The 19,796-nt window shown below is 45.6% G+C and overlaps 1 protein-coding gene across 3 annotated transcripts in view; it reads right to left on the bottom strand.

Moving 5' to 3' along the window:
• tax1bp1a (Tax1 (human T-cell leukemia virus type I) binding protein 1a) overlaps positions 1–19,796 on the bottom strand; it is a 26,635-nt gene extending 6,839 nt beyond the window's left edge. For all 3 annotated transcript variants that reach the window (XM_077009441.1, XM_077009442.1, XM_077009440.1), the window contains exons 1-13: positions 19,683–19,796; positions 17,999–18,202; positions 14,748–14,850; positions 6,639–6,829; positions 6,453–6,485; positions 5,500–5,609; positions 4,802–4,883; positions 4,471–4,632; positions 1,392–1,736; positions 1,134–1,313; positions 922–988; positions 538–761; positions 346–432 (exon numbers count right to left, since the gene is read on the bottom strand). In XM_077009441.1, the coding sequence (XP_076865556.1) occupies positions 346–432; positions 538–761; positions 922–988; positions 1,134–1,313; positions 1,392–1,736; positions 4,471–4,632; positions 4,802–4,883; positions 5,500–5,609; positions 6,453–6,485; positions 6,639–6,829; positions 14,748–14,850; positions 17,999–18,178 (1,764 nt within the window). In that variant the 5' untranslated portion in view covers positions 18,179–18,202; positions 19,683–19,796. The remainder of the gene's footprint in view (positions 1–345; positions 433–537; positions 762–921; positions 989–1,133; positions 1,314–1,391; positions 1,737–4,470; positions 4,633–4,801; positions 4,884–5,499; positions 5,610–6,452; positions 6,486–6,638; positions 6,830–14,747; positions 14,851–17,998; positions 18,203–19,682) is intronic.

Below are 19,796 nucleotides of genomic sequence, written 5' to 3'. Positions count from 1 at the left end.
TGATGAGAGCGATTCCCACATTAACATTTGCACCAAGGGCTGATGGGTAATCCAGTGCAGACTCATTCCCTCTACACTCAGCTGGACTCAAATACATCAACTGCCAAATCTAAGATTCCAGTCATGACATCATCACTCACCTTAAACACTAACCTGTGTCTAACTATTCCTGGATCACAGCAAGAATCTACTTGATCCCAATACTGGGCTGTAATACTAGATCCTAATACTGGGGCTCAATGCTCAATCCTAATACCGGATCCTAAAATTGTCTCTCTGCTCTATGTCTACAATATATTAATGGTGTGGTGATGACAGCAGTGTCCATATTCAGGACATATTCACCTCAGACAGATTCTGCTTTTCTCTGGTCACCTCTGCCAGACTCTCATGAAGTGCTGTCAGCTCCCTGTCTTTCTCCGCCAACAGGGCCTGTACACACACAGCCATGAGTACACACACAGTCAAATACACACGTGTGCATGTGTATGTGTGTGTATGTATGAGTGTGTGTGTGTGTGTTTGGGGGGGGGGTACCTTAAACCGTTGATCTTCATTGGCCAGCTGCAGTTTCAGGATGTCGTTGATGGTGCACTGCTCTCTCCACCTTTCCTCCATCCGTGCCAGCTCCATCTCCACCGACACGCTCGGCTCGTCCTCCTCATCTTCATTCTTTTCTGTTTTGCCTCCCCCTTCCTCCTCTTCCTCTTCCTCTCCTTCTCCCTTCCTGTCTGCACACTCCTCTGTATCAGGTGTCTTTTCTGTGAACAATAAGATCAACACTGCAGTCCTCACACCACAGTAGGAGACCACAGCACCACGACTACAGCGCACACACTGGGTGACGTAGCAGCTGAGTCAGGGTTGACACACTGGCTTGGTAGGTCCCTACTGACACTGGGTTGGTTTGTGTTTTGGTACCAGGTGGGTCCGTGTCAGCTGTATTCAGCTCCTGTGTCTCCGTAGGCATGGCATTCTTCTGACATTCCTGCAAGAGCATGTTTACAGGACCTCAGTCACCATTACAGACAGGACTTTTACAACTCTACATGTGGGACATGGAGTTATTTTGCAAATCCTTCTGTGAGTTTGCTTCACTGTGCCAGTAGATGGCGCTGTGTTTATGGGCTCACCCTCTGTTGCATGTCCTGCTGCGTGAGCTTGCTGACGTGTCTGCGCAGACGTTGGCACTCTCTGTACTTCTCCTTATAATGCCCCGCAGCCATATGCAGCCTCAGCTTCAGCTCGTCCACCTCTTTCTGGAGCTCCGCCTCCAGCTCAGAGGCCACACCTGCTCCTGCTACAGCCCCGCCCTGAGAACGCACAGGTGGTTATGTGAGTGGCCCTCACCTCCTGCACTGTTCTGTGATCAGGTGCTTCTGTGAGCTCACCACCTCCTGCTCCTGCTGTTCCTGTGATCGCTGGCTCTCCTGGTGGTCGTCGGCCAGGTGGGCCCGCAGGGCGTCGGCCTCCTTGTGGGCGTCGGCCAGGTGGGCCCGCAGGGCGTCGGCCTCCTTGTGGGCGTCGGCCAGGTGGGCCTGCAGGGCGTCGGCCTCCTGGCGGGCGTCAGCCAGGTGGGCCCGCAGGGTGTCGACCTCCTGGCGGGCGTGGACGAGCTCTCCCATGGTGCGGTCCCGGTGGGCGGTGGTGTCCCGCAGCTCAGAGCCCAGCAGACCCGCTTGCTGCCCTGCTGCCTGCAGCTGCGCCTCCACCTGCCGGAGCTGCTCACGCAGAGTCTGCAGGGGCAGCGAGTCACGTGAGAACACCTCATTTCTGTCATTTGTGTATAGGTTTCACGTGAGAACACACTGGCTGATGAAGGGCACGTTTGGCTGGAAGCTTCACTGCCATGTTGTGACATCTCCCCTCATATATGTGCAGCAGAACTGCTGTCGCTTAGGTCAGTGGTTCTCAACTGGTCTCAGCCCGGGACCCACATTTTCACATGGTCATTAAGTCGCGACCCACTTTTATATAATACAAACCAAACAAATTTATTCTTGAAACATGGCCTTCAAAAACAACATACATAAGCATGCAAAGTGAATGTATGAGCAATTTTTAAGAAACTGAGGACCATGGCAACATGTAGAAAAAAACTATGATAAAATAAAATATCAAAATTGCATAAAATAAGGCCATAAAATGAGATATTTCACTTGCGTATTCAGTCTACAATATAAGACACTGAGGAAGACCATGCTAACTGCATGTATAAAAGTTAACTCAATAATTTGACATTTCAATAAACAGCATAAAATAAATAAGGTTACAAAACAAGATCATTTCACCTAATCTGTCTTTTGTGGAAGTCAGTGAGACAGTTGGGCATGTACTTTACTTTTGATCAGAGCTTCGAAGTCCGGAGTGACAGTCGACAGAGTTACTCTCAGATCATGCTCAGCGTTCAGCCTGTTTCTCTGCTTTGACTTGAGTTGGACCAAGGTAGAAAAGCCACTTTCACAAAGATAGGTCGTGCTGAATGGTAGGATTGTTTTGGCGGCAAGAGTGGCAAGAGAAGGATATTCAGCCATCACATCGCTGCACCAGAATTGGGAAAGGCTTACATCGTTGAATTAGTTTTTCAGCGTCTGGTCACATGACAGTTCCACCAGCTGATGTTGTTCGTTGTTTGGCAACACGACGCTTTCAATGTTGACAATGAAAGGGTTGCGTATCCAGCTATTATCGTCGTGTCTCTGTGGGAAGTAGTCGTCAAACCGATCTTGAAGTTTATTGAGATGCATATTGATCGTTTTCTTCAAGTCATTTTTGGCCGTGGTGTCCAACTGCTGTGCTTCATGGGAAGCGTTGGGAAACATGTCCAGTCTGTCTTTGGATAAATGATTTACCCAGTTTGATCTTTTTCTTGAACGCTACAATTTTGTCTGACTGTTCAAAAATGTTGTGTCCTTTCCCCTGCAAAGACACGTTTAATGTGTTGAGTTGATCAAAAATATCAGCAAGATATGCAACAAGCGCGAGCCAGGTGTCGTTGTCAAACAGTTGAGCATATGAGGAGTTATTCTCTGCGAGGAAGCAGGCGATTTCTGTTTTCAGTTCGTAAAAGCGTGACAAGACCCTACTCGACAGCCAGCGCACTTCGGAGTGATACAACACCTGCATATGCTCAGAGCCCAAATCTTTACATAAATTTGAAAAGCAGCGGCTGTTCTTCACACTCCGTTTTATGTGGTTCACCACTTTGATGACATTTTGCAAAGCTTCATCAAGCACAGGAACCATATTCTTAGCCACCAGTGCCTCTCTGTGCACTAGGTGCCCTCATCAGAATTTGTTTCACCACACCTGAATGTTTCCCGGTCATGGAGGCAGCGCCGTCAGTTGTAATTCCATGCAGTATTCCCAGCTTAGGCCTACTGAGCTCAAATACAAGTCCACGGAGTTGAATATGTCTTCTGCTTTGGTAGTGGTGGGGAGTTCTCTGCTGCAGAGAAATTGTTCTTGCAAATCACCTTGCCACAAATGTCTCACATAAACCAGTAAAATGGCATGGTGAGCGATATCCGTGGATTCATCCATCTGTAATGCATAGTAAGGGCTTGCCTGAACACAAGCTGTAGTCTGTTGTTTTATGTTACCAGACATGTCTTCAATACGCTGAGCTATACTATCATTGGACAGAGGTATGGTTTTAAGCTTGTCTGCCGCTGATTCATCCAGCACCTCTCTAACCATGTCCATGGCAGCTGGTAAGATAAGCTCTTCAGCTATTGTGTGGGGTTTCTTGGCCTTTGCAATACGGTGAGCTACGTGGTAAGATGCCAGGAGTGCTTGTTCTTGTTTGGAGCAAGATGCTGTCAGACACTTCTGTGATACCTTCAGCTCATGAAGTCGTCTTTGAAAAAATTCTACAGGCTTATCTTTACATGCGGGATGTTTCGTTTGTAAATGTTGCATTAATTTGGATGGTTTCATGCTCTGTTGTGCCAGCACTTCATTACAAATAACACACTGGGGTTTCTGTCCGTGTTTGTCTTCAATAAATGAAAATCCACATTTTAAATACTCAGGGATATATTTGCGTTTCGCCATCTTGCCTCCAAACGTTATAACAATTTAAAAGTGAGGGTTAATCGGTAAACAATTAGTGGTTATCATGGCAACGAAAAAGGTTCGAATGTCTGGCGCGTGCCTCGCTGTCTTTTTTCAAGATAAAAGATGAGTAGGCTACGAAATCAAAAGAGCATTGATGATTATTATTATTATAATATTTTTATTTTATTTTATTTTATTATTATTATTATTATTATTTTAACAATCGGTCCGCGACCCACCCAGAACGTGTCCGCGACCCACTTTTGGGTCTCAACCCACCAGTTGAGAATCACTGGCTTAGGTAACGAGAGTGTGTTCACATTTCACCAGCACAGCTCCTCCATGTGTGTGTGTGTGTGTGTGTGTGTGTGTGTGTGTGTGTGTGTGTGTGTGTGTGTGTGTGTGTCTTACTGCGTCTCCTGAGTGCATGTGTGTGTTTTTCTCTGTGTGTAGTCTGTGGATCTCCTCCTCATACTGGGCGATGGTCACTTCACGATTCAGCTCTACGGCCTTCAGCATCTGGAGCTCTGCACTCAGTTTAGTGTTCTCCAGCTCAGCACTGCGAATGTGGGACTACACACACACACACACACACACACACACACATATATATATATATAAACACACACACACATATATGCACACACACACACACACACACACACTCACATGTCAGCTTAGCATTGTCCAGTTCAACATTGTGCCCTTGGGACCACACACACACACACACACACACACACACCTTGTACAGCTCTCTCTCTTCCCTTTGGTTCTTCAGCTGTGCCTGTAGTGCATCCCTCTCACATGTCAGTCTGTCTCTAAGGCTGCCTCACAGAAACATAGAAACAAACACATACACATGCACACACAATCAGAAATCTACACAAACCTACATGCATGCACGCACACACAAACTCATACACTCTCACCCACACACTCACTTGCACAAACAAAGTCAGAACACCCACGCACATACCCAAAACCACAATCAAAAATCCAAACATGGGTACCACACTCTCTGAAAACAAACTCAATTACACAGTGCATAGACAGAGTATAGATTATAGGTTCGTTTATATCTCAGTGTATGTGCTCGTGAATGTAAGCATACGTGCACATGAGCGTACATGGGAGCATACATGTACATAAGCGTACATGTGAGTGTAGGTGCACATGAGCATGCATGTGAGCATAGGTGCACAGGAGCGTGCACAGTAGCGTGCACGGGAGTGTACATGCACATGAGCATGCAAGCGTATGTGCACATGAGCGTGCACGTGAGCGTGCACATGAGCGTACGTGCACATGAGCATACATGTGAGCATACGTGCACATGAGCATACATGTGAGTGTACGTGCACATGAGCATGCAAGCGTACGTGCACATGAGCGTGCACGTGAGCGTACGTGCACATGAGCGTGCATGTGAGTGCTCCCTACCAGTCCAGCTCAGTCTCTCTGAGCTCAGCCCTCTGTGCCACCTCTAGCAAGTCCTGCTCTAGCTGTTTCACTCTGGCCTGAGACTCCTCCCACAGGCCAAGCTGGGCCTCCTGCCATAGGACAGAATCACCACCAATCAAACAATCAGGTCATTGTCATGTACACTTTTCAAACAAAACTCCGGAGTCTTTGTCAGATTGCAGCTTCATTCAGTTGTTATTTTGACACTAGGGAACAAAACTGGGGGAAAGAATCAGAAAACTGATTCTGGAATCTGTACAGAAACCAGTATAAACACAGTACATTACAGTATAAACAGTTAATATTCAACTGTAGGCTTTATTCGCCATAACGATACGCTACAACCTCTGGGGTTAATGTGAAGACCAGTGGCACTCTGCCTGTGTCACTCCTGTTCTAACAGGTCACAGCTGTAATCATGGTAATCGTGGTAACATCTGGATCTGACATCACAGGCACACACACACTAACACACACGTGCAGACTCTAAGGTGCATACACACACACACTCAAATACATGCACACGGAAACACACACACACACACACATACACGCATACTCACTGGTATACATAAATACACCTTGGTATACACACTCACACATACACACATTCTCACTGGTATACACACACACACACATGCACTCACTAGTATACATAAACACATACTCACTGGTATAAACACACACACGCACACATACTCACTGGCATACATAAACACACTCCTTGGTATACATACTCAGACACACATACTCACACTCACTGGTATACAGACACGGACTCACTGGTATACACTGGTATATATATATATATATATATATATATATATATATATATATATATATATATACATATATATATATATATAATGTGTGTGTGTGTGTTTGTGTGTGTGTGTGTGTGTGTGTATGTATATGTGTGTGTATGTACGTACCGCTGTCTGCATCTCCCTGCATTCCTTCTGCACCTGTTGTAACACACACACACACACACAAGAGAGAGAGGATGACAAACATGACAGCTCTTTTCACAAAGACTCAGAATTAAGTACTTTATTGGCTAGCTACTGTAGGTCACATTACAGTTTTGTGACATTGTGTGCAAATACAAGGCTGTTTACCTCCAGAAGGCCAGTTTTGGTTGTAACCACCAGTATGTCAGAGTTCCCATCATCCTCCACAGTCAGTAGGTCCTCTGCAGTGGGCGTGGCCGAGCGGAACTGGAAAGGTGTGCTGGCTCCTCTGATTTCACCCGTGTGTGTGACATAACAAAACTGATAAAACTCGCCGTCACTACGGGGAACATAGTAACCTAGAAGACAATGATAACAATGTTAGCAATATGCTTCCTACAATGTACCATATTAATAAAATACAATGAGATCCATTGAATGCAATGTAAAATTCAGATTTAATATATTTATTGCATACATTAAACACTAGATTGAAGTCCTCATTAATCCAGGATTTGTTAATCCAGGACTCATTAATCTAGGATTTGTTAATCCAGGATTTATCCAGGATTAGCTGTATGTTCTATAGCTACTAAGAGTAGCACAGATTCTGTGTGTGAATATCATTGTGGGTGATTGTGGGTCCATGACCCTAACTGTAACCCTAACCCTGCAAATGTAACCCTAACCCTGCAAATGTAATCGTAACCCTGCACATGTAACCCTAACCCTGCAGCTGTAACCCTCACCCTGCAGCCAGACGACAGCCTAACGACTGATCCACGGAAGAGTAATGGTGGATTTTACAGGATCTGTGCACACAGCACATGTAGTGAAGGTGTACCTGTAATGAGAGTGTACCTGTAATTAGGGTGTACATGTAGTGAGGGTGTACCTTTAGTGAGGGTGTACATGTAGTGAGGGTGTACCTGTAGTAAGAGTGTAGTGAGGCTGTACATGTAATGAGAGTGTACCTGTAATTAGGGTGTACATGTAGTGAGGGTGTACATGTAGTGAGAGTGTTCATGTAGTGAGGGTGTACCTTTTGTGAGGGTGCAGTGAGGTTGTACATGTAGTGAGGGTGTACATGTAGTGATGGTGTACCTGTAGTGAGGGTGTTCATGTACTGAGGGTGTAAATGTAGTGAGGGTGTACCTGTAGTGAGGGTGTACATGTAGTAAGGGTGTAAATGTAGTGAGGGTGTAATGAGGGTGTACCTGTTGTGAGGGTGTTCATGTAGTGAAGGTGTACCTGTAATGAGGGTGTACATGTAGTGAGGGTGTACCTGTAGTGAGGGTGTACCTGTAATTAGGGTGTACATGTAGTGAGGGTGTACATGTAGTGAGGGTGTACCTGTAATGAGGGTGTTAATGGAGTGAGGGTGTACATGTAGTGAGGGTGCACATGTAGTGAGGTTGTACCTGTAGTGAGGGTGTACATGTAGTGAGGGTGTACCTGTAATGAGGGTGTTCATGTAGTGAGGGTGTACCTGTAGTGAGGGTGTAATGAGAATGTACCTGTAGTGAGGGTTTACATGTAGTAAGTGTGTAAATGTAGTGAGGGTGTACCTGTAGTGAGGGTATACAAGTAGTGAGGGTGTACATATAGTCAGGGTGTACCTGTAGTGAGGGTGTACATGTAATGAAGGTTTACATGCAGTAAGAGTGTACAAGTAGTGAGGGTGTACCTGTAGTGAGGGTGTACATGTAGTAAGTGTGTAAATGTAGTGAGGGTGCACCTGTAGTGAGGGTGTACAAGTAGTGAGGGTGTACCTGTAGTTAGGGTGTACATGTAGTGAGGGTGTACATGTAATGAAGGTTTACAAGTAGTGAGGGTGTACCTGTAGTGAGGGTGTACAAGTAGTGAGGGTGTACATGTAGTGAGGGTGTAAATGTAGTGAATGTGTAAATGTAGTGAGGGTGTACCTGTAGTGAGGGTGTAGTGAGGGTGTACCTGTAGTGAGGGTGTACATGTAGAGAGGGTGTACAAGTAGTGAGGGTGTAATGAGTGTGTACCTGTAGTGAGGGTGTACATGTAGTAAGGGTGTAAATGTAGTGAGGGTGTACCTGTAGTGAGGGTGTACAACTAGTGAGGGTGTACCTGTAATGAGGGTGTATATGTAATGAAGGTTTACAAGTAGTGAGGGTGTACCTGTATTGAGGGTGTACAACTAGTGAGGGTGTACCTGTAGTGAGCGTGTACCTGTAGTGAGGGTGTACAAGTAGTGAGTGTGTACATGTAGTGAGGGTGTAAATGTAGTGAATGTGTAAATGTAGTGAGAGTGTACCTGTAGTGAGGGTGTAGTGAGGGTGTACCTGTAGTGATGGTGTACCTGTAGTGAGGGTGTTCATGTACTGAGGGTGTAAATGTAGTGAGGGTGTAATGAGGGTGTACCTGTAGTGAGGGTGTACATGTAGTAAGGGTGTAAATGTAGTGAGGGTGTAATGAGGGTGTACCTGTAGTGAGGGTGTACATGTAGTGATGGTGTACCTGTAATTAGGGTGTACATGTAGTGAAAATGTTCATGTTGTGAGGGTGTACATGTAGTGAGGGTGCACATGTAGTGAGGTTGTACCTGTAGTGAGGGTGTACATGTAGTGAGGGTGTACCTGTAATGAGGGTGTACCTGTAGTGAGGGTGTACCTGTAGTGAGGGTGTAATGAGAATGTACCTGTAGTGAGGGTGTACATGTAGTAAGTGTGTAAATGTAGTGAGGGTGTACCTGTAGTGAGGGTATACAAGTAGTGAGGGTGTACATAGTCAGGGTGTACCTGTAGTGAGGGTGTACATGTAATGAAGGTTTACATGCAGTGAGAGTGTACAAGTAGTGAGAGTGTACCTGTAGTGAGGGTGTACATGTAGTGATGGTGTACCTGTAGTGAGGGTGTACATGTAGTGATGGTGTACCTGTAATTAGGGTGTACATGTAGTGAGGGTGTACATGTAGAGAGGGTGTACATGTAGTAAGTGTGTAAATGTAGTGAGGGTGCACCTGTAGTGAGGGTGTACCTGTAGTTAGGGTGTACATGTAGTGAGGGTGTACATGTAATGAAGGTTTACAAGTAGTGAGGGTGTACCTGTAGTGAGGGTGTACAAGTAGTGAGGGTGTACATGTAGTGAGGGTGTAAATGTAGTGAATGTGTAAATGTAGTGAGGGTGTACCTGTAGTGAGGGTGTAGTGAGGGTGTACCTGTAGTGAGGGTGTACATGTAGAGAGGGTGTACAAGTAGTGAGGGTGTAATGAGGGTGTACCTGTAGTGAGGGTGTACATGTAGTAAGGGTGTAAATGTAGTGAGGGTGTACCTGTAGTGAGGGTGTACAACTAGTGAGGGTGTACCTGTAATGAGGGTGTATATGTAATGAAGGTTTACAAGTAGTGAGGGTGTACCTGTAGTTAGGGTGTACATGTAGTGAGGGTGTACATGTAATGAAGGTTTACAAGTAGTGAGGGTGTACCTGTAGTGAGGGTGTACAAGTAGTGAGGGTGTACATGTAGTGAGGGTGTAAATGTAGTGAATGTGTAAATGTAGTGAGGGTGTACCTGTAGTGAGGGTGTAAATGTAGTGAATGTGTAAATGTAGTGAGGGTGTACCTGTAGTGAGGGTGTACCTGTAGTGAGGGTGTACATGTAGAGAGGGTGTACAAGTAGTGAGGGTGTAATGAGGGTGTACCCGTAGTGAGGGTGTACATGTAGTAAGGGTGTAAATGTAGTGAGGGTGTACCTGTAGTGAGGGTGTACAACTAGTGAGGGTGTACCTGTAATGAGGGTGTATATGTAATGAAGGTTTACAAGTAGTGAGGGTGTACCTGTATTGAGGGTGTACAACTAGTGAGGGTGTACCTGTAGTGAGCGTGTACCTGTAGTGAGGGTGTACAAGTAGTGAGTGTGTACATGTAGTGAGGGTGTAAATGTAGTGAATGTGTAAATGTAGTGAGAGTGTACCTGTAGTGAGGGTGTAGTGAGGGTGTACCTGTAGTGAGGGTGTACATGTAGAGAGGGGGTACAAGTAGTGAGGGTGTACATGTAGTAAGGATGTAAATGTAGTGAGGGTGTCCCTGTAGTGAATGTGTACAACTAGTGAGGGTGTACCTGTAGTGAGGGTGTACATGTAGTCAGGGTGTACCTGTAGTGAGGGTGTTCAAGTAGTGAGGGTGTACCTGTAGTGAGGGTGTACATGTAATGAAGGTTTACATGTAGTGAGGGTGTAAATGTAGTGATGGTGTACATGTAATGAAGGTTTTACATGCAGTGAGGGTGTACAAGTAGTGAGGGTGTACCTGTAGTGAGGGTGTACATGTAGTGATGGTGTACCTGTAGTAAGGGTGTAAATGTAGTGATGGTGTACATGTAGTGATGGTGTACATGTAATGAAGGTTTACATGCAGTGAGGGTGTACAAGTAGTGAGGGTGTACATGTATTGAGGGTGTACCTGTAGTGAGGGTGTACAAGTAGTGAGGGTGTACCTGTAGTGAGGGTGTACATGTAGTGAGGGTGTACATGTAATGAAGGTTTACAAGTAGTAAAGGTGTACCTGTAGTGAGGGTGTACCTGTAATGAGGGTGTACATGTAGTAAGGGTGCACAAGTAGTGAGGGTGTAAATGTAGTGAATGTGTAAATGTAGTGAGGGTGTACCTGTAGTGAGGGTGTACATGTAGAGAGGGTGTACAAGTAGTGAGGGTGTAATGAGGGTGTACCTGTAGTGAGGGTGTACCTGTAGTGAGGGTGTACATGTAGTAAGGGTGTAAATGTAGTGAGGGTGTACATGTAGTGAGGGTGTACAACTAGTGAGGGTGTACCTGTAGTCAGGGTGTACATGTAGTCAGGGTGTACCTGTAGTCAGGGTGTACCTGTTGTGAGGGTGTTCAAGTAGTGAGGGTGTACCTGTAGTGAGGGTGTACATGTAGAGAGGGTGTAATGAGGGTGTACATGTAGTAAGGGTGTAAATGTAGTGATGGTGTACATGTAATGAAGGTTTTACATGCAGTGAGGGTGTACAAGTAGTGAGGGTGTACCTGTAGTGAGGGTGTACATGTAGTGATGGTGTACCTTTATTAAGGGTGTAAATGTAGTGATGGTGTACATGTAGTGATGGTGTATATGTAATGAAGGTTTACATGCAGTGAGGGTGTACAAGTAGTGAGGGTGTACATGTAGTGAGGGTGTACCTGTAGTGAGGGTGTACAAGTAGTGAGGGTGTACCTGTAGTGAGGGTGTACATGTAATGAAGGTTTACAAGTAGTCAGGGTGTACCTGTATTGAGGGTGTACAACTAGTGAGGGTGTACCTGTAGTGAGCGTGTACCTGTAGTGAGGGTGTACAAGTAGTGAGTGTGTACATGTAGTGAGGGTGTAAATGTAGTGAATGTGTAAATGTAGTGAGAGTACCTGTAGTGAGGGTGTAGTGAGGGTGTACCTGTAGTGAGGGTGTACATGTAGAGAGGGGGTACAAGTAGTGAGGGTGTACATGTAGTAAGGATGTAAATGTAGTGAGGGTGTCCCTGTAGTGAATGTGTACAACTAGTGAGGGTGTACCTGTAGTGAGGGTGTACATGTAGTCAGGGTGTACCTGTAGTGAGGGTGTTCAAGTAGTGAGGGTGTACCTGTAGTGAGGGTGTACATGTAATGAAGGTTTACATGTAGTGAGGGTGTAAATGTAGTGATGGTGTACATGTAATGAAGGTTTTACATGCAGTGAGGGTGTACAAGTAGTGAGGGTGTACATGTAGTGAGGGTGTACCTGTAGTGAGGGTGTACAAGTAGTGAGGGTGTACCTGTAGTGAGGGTGTACATGTAATGAAGGTTTACAAGTAGTGAGGGTGTACCTGTATTGAGGGTGTACAACTAGTGAGGGTGTACCTGTAGTGAGCGTGTACCTGTAGTGAGGGTGTACAAGTAGTGAGTGTGTACATGTAGTGAGGGTGTAAATGTAGTGAATGTGTAAATGTAGTGAGAGTACCTGTAGTGAGGGTGTAGTGAGGGTGTACCTGTAGTGAGGGTGTACATGTAGAGAGGGGGTACAAGTAGTGAGGGTGTACATGTAGTAAGGATGTAAATGTAGTGAGGGTGTCCCTGTAGTGAATGTGTACAACTAGTGAGGGTGTACCTGTAGTGAGGGTGTACATGTAGTCAGGGTGTACCTGTAGTGAGGGTGTTCAAGTAGTGAGGGTGTACCTGTAGTGAGGGTGTACATGTAATGAAGGTTCACATGTAGTGAGGGTGTAAATGTAGTGATGGTGTACATGTAATGAAGGTTTTACATGCAGTGAGGGTGTACAAGTAGTGAGGGTGTACCTGTAGTGAGGGTGTACATGTAGTGATGGTGTACCTGTAGTAAGGGTGTAAATGTCGTGATGGTGTACATGTAGTGATGGTGTACATGTAATGAAGGTTTACATGCAGTGAGGGTGTACAAGTAGTGAGGGTGTACATGTATTGAGGGTGTACCTGTAGTGAGGGTGTACAAGTAGTGAGGGTGTACCTGTAGTGAGGGTGTACCTGTAGTGAGGGTGTACATGTAGTGAGGGTGTACATGTAATGAAGGTTTACAAGTAGTGAAGGTGTACCTGTAGTGAGGGTGTACCTGTAATGAGGGTGTACATGTAGTAAGGGTGCACAAGTAGTGAGGGTGTAAATGTAGTGAATGTGTAAATGTAGTGAGGGTGTACCTGTAGTGAGGGTGTACATGTAGAGAGGGTGTACAAGTAGTGAGGGTGTAATGAGGGTGTACCTGTAGTGAGGGTGTAAATGTAGTGAGGGTGTACATGTAGTGAGGGTGTACAACTAGTGAGGGTGTACCTGTAGTCAGGGTGTACATGTAGTCAGGGTGTACCTGTAGTCAGGGTGTACCTGTTGTGAGGGTGTTCAAGTAGTGAGGGTGTACCTGTAGTGAGGGTGTACATGTAGAGAGGGTGTAATGAGGGTGTACCTGTAGTAAGGGTGTAAATGTAGTGATGGTGTACATGTAATGAAGGTTTTACATGCAGTGAGGGTGTACAAGTAGTGAGGGTGTACCTGTAGTGAGGGTGTACATGTAGTGATGGTGTACCTTTAGTAAGGGTGTAAATGTAGTGATGGTGTACATGTAGTGATGGTGTATATGTAATGAAGGTTTACATGCAGTGAGGGTGTACAAGTAGTGAGGGTGTACATGTAGTGAGGGTGTACCTGTAGTGAGGGTGTACAAGTAGTGAGGGTGTACCTGTAGTGAGGGTGTACATGTAGTGAGGGTGTACATGTAATGAAGGTTTACAAGTAGTGAAGCTGTACCTGTAGTGAGTGTACCTGTAATGAGGGTGTACATGTAGTAAGGGTGCACAAGTAGTGAGGGTGTAAATGTAGTGAATGTGTAAATGTAGTGAGGGTGTTCAAGTAGTGAGGGTGTACCTGTAGTGAGGGTGTACATGTAATGAAGGTTTACATGTAGTGAGGGTGTAAATGTAGTGATGGTGTACATGTAATGAAGGTTTTACATGCAGTGAGGGTGTACAAGTAGTGAGGGTGTACCTGTAGTGAGGGTGTACATGTAGTGATGGTGTACCTGTAGTAAGGGTGTAAATGTAGTGATGGTGTACATGTAGTGATGGTGTACATGTAATGAAGGTTTACATGCAGTGAGGGTGTACAAGTAGTGAGGGTGTACATGTAGTGAGGGTGTACCTGTAGTGAGGGTGTACAAGTAGTGAGGGTGTACCTGTAGTGAGGGTGTACATGTAGTGAGGGTGTACATGTAATGAAGGTTTACAAGTAGTGAAGGTGTACCTGTAGTGAGGGTATACCTGTAATGAGGGTGTACATGTAGTAAGGGTGTACATGTAGTGAGGGTGTACATGTAGTAAGGGTGTAAATGTAGTGAGGGTGTACCTGTAGTGAGGGTGTACAAGTAGTGATCGGGTGTACCTGTAGTTAGGGTGTACATGTAGTGAGGGTGTACATGTAATGAAGGTTTACAAGTAGTGAGGGTGTACCTGTATTGAGGGTGTACAACTAGTGAGGGTGTACCTGTAATGAGAGTGTACATGTAGTAAGGGTGTACATGTAGTGAGTGTGTACCTGTAGTGAGGGTGTACATGTAGTAAGGGTGTAAATGTAGTGATGGTGTACATGTAATGAATGTGTACAACTAGTGAGGGTGTACCTGTAGTGAGGGTGTACATGTAGTCAGGGTGTACCTGTAGTGAGGGTGCACCTGTAATGAGGGTGTACCTGTAGTGTGCATGCAGGTCTGTGTGTACACCTGCGTGCATGTGTGTGTATGTGTGTGTGTGTGTGCACATACCCTGGAAGACAAGAGTTGTATGTACGGTGGATCCTTCAGTATAGTTCTCGGGCAGAGGAGACCACAGGAATGTGTAGTAGTCACGTGCACTGCTCCAGCCCACCTACACCCAACATACACACACACACACAAGTAGATTCTACCACATTCTCCTGAAAATCTGCATAAGTGGAGTCAGGTGTTCTGAACAGTACAGGTGATGGTGAGAACCTGTCTTAGCTTAAGAAAATTATATCACCACTTTGGTCACATGTTCTTTACAACAGAATATAGTTAAAACGCCACATGTCCAGATTTCAGAGGACCACACCAAAAAACACAACTGAAGTTGGCAAGAATACAAGGGGTTAAAGTTTCCTCCTGCCCACAGAGAGGCGAGCAGGAGAGACTCAGCACCTGGTTCCTCTGTGCTACACTGATCAGTGTGAGGGCCGATGAGCACACGGGCAGGAACACACAGCAGGATTCACCCTCTGAGAAGAGGCCACATGGTGCTAGTAACACAAAGGTCACAGGTTCGAATCCCAGTGAGCGAGCGCACACACACACACACACACACACACACACACACACACACACACACACACACACACACACACACACTGGTGTGCATGTCTCTAGACAAGTGTGTCTAACAAATGTGGTAAATGTAAGGTCATGATGTCAGTCCTACTTTTTGAAGCAAGTACGCTCTCCGTACACCCAGACACTGCAGCAGAAGCACTCTGCATGGTGTGTGTGTGTGTGTGTGTGTGTGTGTGTGTGTGTGTGTGTGTGTGTGTGTGTGTGTGTGTGTGTGTGTGTGTGTGTGTGTGTGTGTGTGTGTGTGACTGGGAGCACTCTGCACATGTATGATCATCATCTTCACTACATTTTAATGTTATTTGAAATATCAAGAGTAAGTCAAAAGTGCTCATGTCCAACCCTCAGTCATGAAGATCATAAACACACACACACACACACACACACACACACACACACACACACAACAAACACACACACACATACATACACACACACACACACACACACACACAAACACACACACACACACTGTACCTTCACTGAATGCAATTTGCCCGTATGAATGAGATACATACCCTGACATTACAACGATGACATCATAACTGCAATTTTCTTCATGGAAAATATAAAATTTTCACCTGGACTGCAGTAAAGTGTGAGGTGTACATAACCAGGTAATTACACAGCAGGGTGGCGTGTGTGTGTGTGTGTGTGTGTGTGTGTGTGTGTGTGTGTGTGTGTGTGTGTGTGTGTGTGTGTGTGTGTGTGTGTGCGTGCGTGCGTGCATGTGCATGTGTGTGTGCGTGCGTGTGTGTGTGTGTGAGAGAGAGAGAGACACCACAGGCCCTACCTGTAGTTACAGTACTGATAAATGATGAATAAAATAATAAGAGGGTTGATGTAACCATCAATCAAGTGTGAGAGAACATTCCAAAAGAGTGTGGCAGGGTAATTACATGCTGCCGGGGGGGTCGCGATGTGTGCAGACACGGGAGCCAGTCAGGGAAGTGACACACACAAGCAGGAAGTAGCGCCTGGAATTTAAAACCAGGTGACTGACGCATGTTCCGTCTTGTTCTATTACACGACTGGAAAAAAAGCCAATTTCATTAAACTATAAAACACTGTGGGGTGAGACTCCTGTAGCCATGACAACATCTATCCAATAATACATCTGCTATTTAATTATGAAAAAGAGAAGAAAATTAATTTTTTTACATGGTGCGTTCAAACAGCCCACAGCTGTCTAATAAGAGAAGGACAGACATGAGGGGAGGACAGAATGTCTCATGTTAATGTAAGGATTCTGCCTCACAACCACCAGGGGGAGTCAGAGGTACACTGAGAAAAGCTGTAAGCTTCCTGATATTATGAGTGTATGTGGCTGTGTAACTGCTGTTAGCGTGTGTGGCAGTCACCACGCTGACAGCAGGTGGTCAGCTGAATAATGTGCAATACCCTCACCACTTCCACACGCCTGGAAAAGTGTCTTTCACAGATGACAATTTGTCTCTGTAACAGATATGTGTTACTTTATTACTTGCTTATTACAAAATAATCTCTTTGCTCAATAATAAGATGTCTTGGGTAAAGAAGTCAGACTGAAAACTCTCTGAAAATGACAATGCAAACCAGACAGAATAACAAAGAGATCAGGCCCTGGAGGCCTGTCAGGGTGGAGACCTGTCAGGGTGGAGACCTGTCTGGGTGGAGACCTGTCTGGGTGGAGTCCTGTCTGGGTGGAGACCTGCCAGTCTTCTCATGTTAGTTAGCTATCACGGGATAAAGCCCACTACCAGCAGCAACCACCTGCACCCCATCTGTACACACACACACACACACACACACACACACACCACATCTACGCACACACAAACACCACATCTACACACACACTCCACAGCTACACACCCACACACCACATCGACGCACACACAAACACCACATCTACACATACACACAAACACCACATCTACACACACACACACACACACACACACACACACACACACACACACACACACACACACACACACACACACACACACCATCTACAGCCATGCACACACACACACACACACACACCATCAAAAGACTACTGAATGTGTTCACCATCTATTTTCAGTCTGCTTTGCCCATGACCCTCTGTTCTTAACCCAGCATGGACAGATCTGGCTGATCTGAAGTCAGTTTATGTCTATAACGTGTCCCTTGAACTTAACAACATGCTAAGTTTCCACTCACCCATTTCCTCTTAATTAAATGTGAGCGTTTAAACACTGTGATTGAAGATGAGGAGGGATAGAACGAGGAAGAGGAGATCAAACTGCTGTAATTTCACTGCTTCAAACAAACGCACACCGCCAGCTGCAGAGCACACGTGTGTGTGTGCATGTGTGTGTGTGTGTGTGTGTGTGTGTGTGTGTGTGTGCATATGTGTGTGCGTGTGAACACAAACCTCACAGCGGTGCTGCCAGTTGTGTATAATAATCACACAGAGCAGATCCAGAGCTGAGTACATACATGTCAGATGTTGACACCTTGACAAAACATAGCTTGCTTTAAATGCTAGGAGTCTACAGGTGTGTGTGTGTGTGTGTGTGTGTGTGTGTGTGTGTGTGTGTGTGTGTGTGTGTGTGTGTGTGTGTGTGTGTGTGTGTTTGTGTGTGTGTGTGTGTGTGTGTGTGTGTGTGTGTGTGTGTGTGTGTGTGTGTGTGACAACTAACCTTAAAGATGCCAACCCAGTCTTTGGGGTGTGGAATGATGAAAGGTGTGAGAGTGTAGCTACATTCCAGAGCAGCCTGAGGCAGAAAGCTCTTCCCAACATTCTGGAAGATCACGTGGGCGAAGTTGGACACCCCCGTGACCCCGCCCACCCCCTCTCTCCCACAGGCCGATGACATCATGGGCAGACGTGTCTGTCCGTGTACCTGCCAACACATAGGACGGAAGCCACTAAGAGCCTGAAGGCAGAAGTGCTGGCCACAGCAACCATGTACGACAAAGACACACAGGTCCCTCATGTCACACACGCCACAATGATTCAGCAATAATACTGGAGTTTTGTAAATCCTTTATGAAAAAAAAAAAAAAAAAAATATATATATATATATATATATATATATATATATATATATATATATATATATATACAGTATCATATTTATAATGATTTTACAGTTTAACTACAAATAAAAATGACTACAAAAAAGCTTTTTCACCAATGTTCTAAAAGCAGTTTCACCAATTTCCAATTCAACAGTTGTAGGACTCCTTTATTCACCTTCAGACACACGTGAGACCCAAGATCATAAACTCTTTCAGATGACCTGGGACACAGCACAGTCAGCCCCCCAGGGCAGGACCTTTCAGCCCCCCCAGGGCAGGAACTTTCAGGTCAGAGGCGCTTAAACTGCTTAACAAAACTCTACAACTCCAGAACTCCAGTAGGCCACAATCCTGACTGGCACCTAAAGCAGGAAAACCAGGAAAACACGGTTCTACTTATTCCACTTAAATCAAACCGCATATTCTTTAGTCTGTAGTAATCTGTAATAATATACCTTCTAGCCTAAATCACAAGAGATTATACTACGTTCCTGCACCTTATCGCTAAACTCGTCTTATGTAGACATTAAAATCTATTAATGATTTATTGTCCTTATAAAACAGCGTGGTTAGAGCAGTGGGAGAACTGCAGGTTCAAATTATCGCATAATATAGTATAAACCATAATAACATAAACATAAAACATACTACAGCATAATAAACTATAATGCATACGGAGCCTTCCAGGGTTTGAACAGCGAGTGACCGGAATGTTCCCTAGTGTATCTGCAGCATGCACTCGCGCTTCCTGACCCGCCCGGTAGAGGATCTGACACATCAAACCACAAATCTGAGCAGATGCATCTAGCAGGTCCCGACCAGGCCTGTTTCACAGTGGCAATGTTCTTTCGTCGCTGTTTATGAGCAGACGGTTTCACTGTGAATTCACTCAGCACAGAAACAGACAACGGAAATAAACGGAACTGAAACTAGGTCCGAACTGCAGCAGATGGTTCAGCGCGGAGGGTCCGGGGTGCGTGCTGCTGGCCTGCAGAAGTCTGCAAGCGACATGTCAGCATCCTGCGCGCGCGCGCTGCAGAAACACTGTGCCCGCGGCGCACCGAGACCGACCACAGCGCAGGAATTTCCGGTTATTCGCACTGCAAGAGTTGAACTGCACGTGGAAGCTCGAGAAGCGAAGCTCGCGTTCGTCGAAAGGAGCAAATTCTGCGCGGCCGGGGTACCTGCCCGTCCGGGGTACCTGCAGCTGCACTGTCATCGCCCACTATTACTCTGCCATGTTAACCATTCACAGAGCAAACGCGCACACCAGCCACGTTCGTCTACAACATAACCGGGTACCTGTGATCCATAGTTGCCGATGCTCAGTGAACGGTTTTGGCTGAACTGCTATTATAAGATGGGACCATGGGCTTTGCCGGTTGTCAACATCACCGTGTGGGAATCTTAACGACG

Source organism: Brachyhypopomus gauderio, chromosome 6, assembly GCF_052324685.1.
Source record: "Brachyhypopomus gauderio isolate BG-103 chromosome 6, BGAUD_0.2, whole genome shotgun sequence".
Taxonomy (NCBI): Eukaryota; Metazoa; Chordata; class Actinopteri; order Gymnotiformes; family Hypopomidae; genus Brachyhypopomus; species Brachyhypopomus gauderio.
Note: the sequence above shows the minus strand (reverse complement) of the source record. Positions and strands in the feature narration are given on the sequence as shown.